Source organism: Limulus polyphemus, unplaced genomic scaffold (assembly GCF_000517525.1).
Source record: "Limulus polyphemus unplaced genomic scaffold, Limulus_polyphemus-2.1.2 Scaffold1589, whole genome shotgun sequence".
In the NCBI taxonomy this organism is placed as follows: domain Eukaryota; kingdom Metazoa; phylum Arthropoda; class Merostomata; order Xiphosura; family Limulidae; genus Limulus; species Limulus polyphemus.
In genome coordinates, this window is record NW_013667199.1 from 133,622 (window position 1) to 139,539 (window position 5,918).

At 31.5% G+C, this 5,918-nt stretch overlaps 1 protein-coding gene across 2 annotated transcripts in view; it reads right to left on the minus strand.

Moving 5' to 3' along the window:
* Positions 1-377: 377 nt before the first annotated feature.
* Positions 378-5,918, minus strand: part of LOC106464220 (cyclin-D1-binding protein 1 homolog) — a 16,844-nt gene continuing 11,303 nt past the window's right edge. For both annotated transcript variants that reach the window (XM_013924348.2, XM_022391925.1), the window contains exons 6-9: positions 4,438-4,514; positions 3,301-3,618; positions 3,022-3,068; positions 378-1,289 (exon numbers count right to left, since the gene is read on the minus strand). In XM_013924348.2, coding sequence (XP_013779802.1) covers positions 1,187-1,289; positions 3,022-3,068; positions 3,301-3,618; positions 4,438-4,514 — 545 coding nt within the window. In that variant the 3' untranslated portion in view covers positions 378-1,186. The remainder of the gene's footprint in view (positions 1,290-3,021; positions 3,069-3,300; positions 3,619-4,437; positions 4,515-5,918) is intronic.

A 5,918-nucleotide genomic window follows, 5' to 3' on the forward strand; every position in this document is an offset into this window, starting at 1 on the left:
GTCATACAAAGTGCTTCCCATCAAACTTGTGCAGGTTGAACTTTCAGTCCAGTAAACATGATCTTTAGTCCAGTTGAGCCTCATCATGTTGGTGTGGATGATTTTCTTTCTGGGCCATCTTGTTGGGAGACTGGCTGATTCACACATTGACAGTTGATTCTACATGGTCATGCATTTCAGAACAATTATTAGCTGCTTTAGAATTATTATTTTTTTTTATCCCTTACACAGCCAAACTATATCTCTTCACCCAGTGGCTCACGGTAAACTGGTTATTTGCCTTTTGATAAATCCTTCTTGCTCTAAAAAACAATGACTACTTTTTACCATGGTCATAGTAGCATCAGATGGACATTGTAAAAGATGGGTTTCAAAACTGACTTAAAGTAAGAACCTTTATTTACAGCCAAGAAATTGCTGATGTAATAATTAGGGTTGCACCATCCAAGAAACATTTTCACCTGCGTGTATTAGTGCTTTATAACAGGCAATAATTCCAAACTGTGTAAAACTGGGTACTACAATAAATTTCTCCATCACTCTATCTTTAGCAGTAATACATTTGTTTACAAAAAAAAAATACATGGTATTGACTGAAAGCTTGACACATTCGTTCACTCATTTAATGCATAATTTCTTAGCACCCCTAGAGACACTAACTAGTACAGTAACCATGACTTAAGGTAAACTACCATACACAATTGCCTAAATTAATATCCATATGTGCTACTAATACAGATCCCAAATTTACAGTAGGTTACCTAAGTTTTCTTTTCTTACACCATACCCAACTGCTCTTTTTATTGTTAAACATGACTGTACTCAACGTATTTTCCTACAACTAAATCAAATGGAACAAGAAAACATAAGGAAGCACAGGAGATACTCTGTAAATAATATCGAAAGTAATGTACAAAATACAGTTCATGGGGATTGATTAGACTTGCTGAACATTGCAAGTGTTATTACCAACAATGACAGTAATCCACTTTATTGATCATTCTTTTAACTTTGAAGAACATCTGTTGCCTGTGGTCACATGTAGTGAACAGATCATTGTCTTGGACCCAACCAAATAAGTCTTACATTTCATCTTATACTTTCTTCGTTTTCAGTATTATCAAACTCAAATATTTCATTAAAAAAATATATTTTTAGATAACAAAAACAACATGCAGTAATAAAATTAATTTTGTGATAATAGTTCTATAATTTTTTGATAGTTATGGTTAATAGCACGAAGTAAGAATTCTGTCCATGAATGGTCTCCCTCACAGAGATGGGAAGAACTGAAATGAAAAAAAGGAAGAAATTAGATATTTTTGGGGAAATCCATTCCTACTTCACCAAATATTAAAGAAAGAAAAATACTTGTATATAACACCATGATTAGAAAACACAGTTATTTAACTGGAGAACCATCATAATTCTCAGCTAAAGAAAAAGTTGAATAATTTCAATAAAATTATTTTCTATAAAACCTGCTGAAAGTCAATACTGAATCATACATAATTTACTAACATTACCTCCACATGTAGTGAATGTTTGTAATATGGGGAAAAGAAAAATATCTAAAGTTAATTACATTACCCACAGGGTGAAGAGTATTAGCTGAGCTTAGGAAAGGAAGAAATGGCAAAAGCTGTTCTAAGTATTAAATTTATCTTCTAAAATTCTTATGATAGACAGGACCAGTGGGCAGTTGTTTTTCTAAGAATATTGAGGATAAGTGTTACCATCCCTAGTTAAACATAACATAGGAATTGTCAGTTGTGTATAAACTTGCTGAGGTGGGGGCAGTGAAAAGTTTCACATTTTTAGTGGATTACAAAGAAATTACTTCTCATATGATTTTAACCTACAGAAAAGAAGCAAAAGGTGGAATTTGGTTCAAAATGCAAGTGTACACTCATACAATAAAGGTGCTGCCCCATAACTCTGTAACCAGAAGTATTGCTAGGTACTTAAAAGATTCAGGGCATGGAATCTTCAGCATGATATCAATTGTGGTTTCCTGTGTGCCAGTGCCTAGTGATGCCTTATTTTGTAACCATGAAACTATATAGAGGATAATTTAGTAAATGTATCTTCATCAAATTTACATGCTCTTAGTAAACATTACAAGTCATTTTCATGTTAACACTTAACTTTCTTTTCCCTACCATATGTGCAGGCTCAGTCCATTTGACTGACCTTTTAACAACCACAAAAAAAAGCAAAATAAATTACTCCATAATGTTAGTCAATCACCCACTACTTGTTCTTGCAGCTAAAGCTAATACATTTCAAATCTCCCTGTCAAAACAAGAAATTTAGTATTTTTTTGCTCTTGAAGTCTCAACAAAAGTTAATTTTTTTTGTAGAGATGTTGTTAATGCTCAAATGTTATTTATGTGCAACAACAAAAAATTCCTAAAACTATTATAATTCAATTCTCTAACTAAGCTCTATCTGTATAACAATAATTTTCTTACGTGGTCAAGGCAATCTCAGCGATAGCAAACTACAAAATTGATGGACGATAACTCAAAACCCATCAAGAGAATGAATTAGCCTCACAAAGAAAGCAGAAATTAAAATATTCTATTTCTACTTGTTATAGACAGCATGTGGGAGTTTATGCTTATAACTCATTAAAGCAAGAAGAACAAGTGCTACAACTTAATTTAGCTCAGGAATATCTAACATACAAGTGTGCAAGCCCTTGGAAACTAATAATCTAGTAGTGGAAAGAAATTCTAAAATAGACAGGAACAAAAACTTGACACATGAAAGTGAAGATTGAGAATTATTTAAATATTGCCTCTTGAAATTATTAAACTATATTTTGATGACATACATTATAATAAAGTAGTTAAATCTTGAATGTAATTCTGTACGAAAGTTGTGTCTTGCTGACTTTGAGCTACCCACATCTAGAATTAATAAGACAAATACCCATCTGATAACTTGGAAAAAAACTGAAGTGTATAAATTTGACTAATTTATGCTATCCCAACTAAGAAAAATTAAAATACTTACTTTGCTGTATTAATTAGCTCCTTGAGTCCATCAGCAAGTACAGTAGCCTAAAGGAAGATTAAACAATGAAAAATTACATTAAAAAATTTTACCACAGTCTTTTGTACTGTGGTCTACAAAAAATATAAGATCATATCTGCCTTTCTCCACAAAACAAGTACTTTTTGTTTGTATTAAATCACACTTTTATTATGCTGAATCACAAATTATGAACCACAAAATCCTTCCCTAATTCAAACTACAATGATAGTAATAATAATATTCATCTAATATTCTCACCTGTTGTCTTACATTGCTGTGTACAACTGGGGGGTAAGTAGATAAAACAAAATCATCAACATGAGAACTCAGAGTTTGAACAATTGATGCCAGTGAGTCCAACTGGTTGTTATCCTGTTCTCTGTCACACTGACCCCGAGTTGCAATAATACTTTTAGTTTTCTTGATGCAAGCTTTGCTTGCTTTTAGTAGGCCTAAGAATGCTGGCAAGAGCTGTCGGTCTTCTTCACGCCACCCTGTTTGATCTGGTATTTGGAAACCATTTCGTAGAGGTATATCTGTTAAATCAGGATATAGATTGTCCTCTTGTTCCATGCTCTGAAAAGCATATTATAGGTGAAACTGTCAGAGAATAAAATAACCGAGATAATTTTAACAACAATTATTATGTTACTTTCAGCAGAGAGTTAAAAAGTTTTTGTCATACAATGCTTTGCAAGTCTTAAAGAAAATTAATATATGGAGCATATTTTCACTAATGCAGAGTGTGTGCGTAAGTACTTCAGGATATTAGAAGCTCAAGTGCATATTGGAACAATATTTAAGTCCAGTGTATGCTTATATAATTGTAACTGGATGCAAAACTGTTTATAAAATCCCACTAAAACAGACAGCATCTTTATATCCTATTTAAACACATGTACTTCTAGTACAGCATTTTCTGTGAAATGTTTCTTTGTAATACTAAAATCTTATACAAGAGATGATATGTGAAATATACTACTGCACAATCTTAAAGTTAATAACAATAAACGTTCTTTTTAAAATACAGATCATGGAATCTTCTATAACAGATATTCTGACTGACTATGTTTCTGTAACACCAAATTATTCTTAATTTGATTAATAAACAGTTGCACATATATTGTTAGTTTGGCATTTTTTGAAAGCCTGAATTACTACATCATCTCTTAATAAGGCCTCATCAAAGTTGATTTTATGTTAATTACTTAAATCACCAAGACTAGTTTCTAGCATTATCAAAGGGATTGAAAATGCAATGTTCATAAAACAAGTCAAGATTAAAAACTACCTAATAAATAGTTTAAACATACAAGTACTATAAAACAGCAAATCTTTACTGTGCTGGATGAAGCAATGTTCAATTTCTTTCCTGTAGTTACAATTGTATAGTACCTCTTGAAATTCATCAAGTGCATCCTGAACCATAGTGATTTGATCCTTAAAGACTGTTAGCACAGAGGTCTTATTATCTGTATTACAAAAAACAAACAAATTAGGAATGAACCTACAAAAAAAAACATTTATACTGACTGACAATTTAGTGATTCCATCAATAACAACTCCCATGAAGAATTTCACATTAATGAATATAATAGAAAAAATTCTTAATAAGGGTCAAACATTGCAACAGTGGAAGCTATTTTCTCAAGTAATAACAAATTCATGTTAAACAGCATTTTCAAACACATAGTACCTTTTTTAAAAAAACTGGAGATTTTAAATGACATTTTTCCTGTATATATAAAATTATTCATAACTTAAGAGTGATTGTTTGGCTCAACACTTCAGCTTCAACAGTAGCCCAATTCACAATAAAGAAATTAAACAGTTGCAATTAAAAAAAAACAACTAACAAAGCATTCAATATTATTGAGAAACAATGTAAGGTAGGAACTTTTAACAATGTTTAAAAGGATTCCTGCAAAATAAAGCAAACTCAAAATGCAAGTTTAATTAGTTGAACAAAGCTTATATTAGAAATGAACTTTAAGCATAAGTAAGTGACAAATTATAGTACCAAAAACATCCATTTGCAATGAAATTTATTAAAAGTCAGTTATTATATTGGTTAATTTTTACTTGTGTCATTTAATAAGAACTGAATCCCTAAATTTTCTACCTGGGAAATTGTACGAATTTGCATTTATTTTTATTTATAAAGAAATCCATTGTCAGTAAATCGTGCTGTAATACACAGTAACGTGCAACTACATTTCTCGGTTTCAGTTTTCCCATTCGTTTCAAATGTGTTCGCAGGTGCATTCATGAAATGACGGACCAGTTATTATAAGTAACATCACATTCTTTATGTTACTGTTGACTAAACCCAGATTTTGTGAGCTTTCTTTACATTATGTCTGCTTTCTGTAGTTTCAACTGACAGTTGGATTGTTTTCACAGTCCGTTGTAATTGTTTAGTTAGTGACTAACACCAGAAGTGTAGCATTTCAAAATATAGATTGTGGATACTTTCTCAAGTTTCTATAGTTGGTATACAATGTTGAGAAACTCATGAAAGATTACTATAAGTGAAATTATAGTGATAGGCAGCAGCATGTAATGATGGCTATCAGCTTGAGCAGTTAACTGTATAATAGAGACCCATATTACTGTGACACATATACAAATATTCTGTTTACAAAAAATCTTAGTGAAGAAAACTGACATCTTTATTAACTTCAATGTCTGTCCCCAACATAGAAGTCTGCCTAATAACGCATATAAACATTTGAAGAAAGCAGATAATATTAGGTAATCATGTTTGACATTCACAAGTAAATATACACCTGGAAAAAAGTTAAGCACCCCCGTGTTTTTCTCAAGTGATTCAGATTCGACGTTCTTGTGACTGATTATAAATGACCATTCAATCT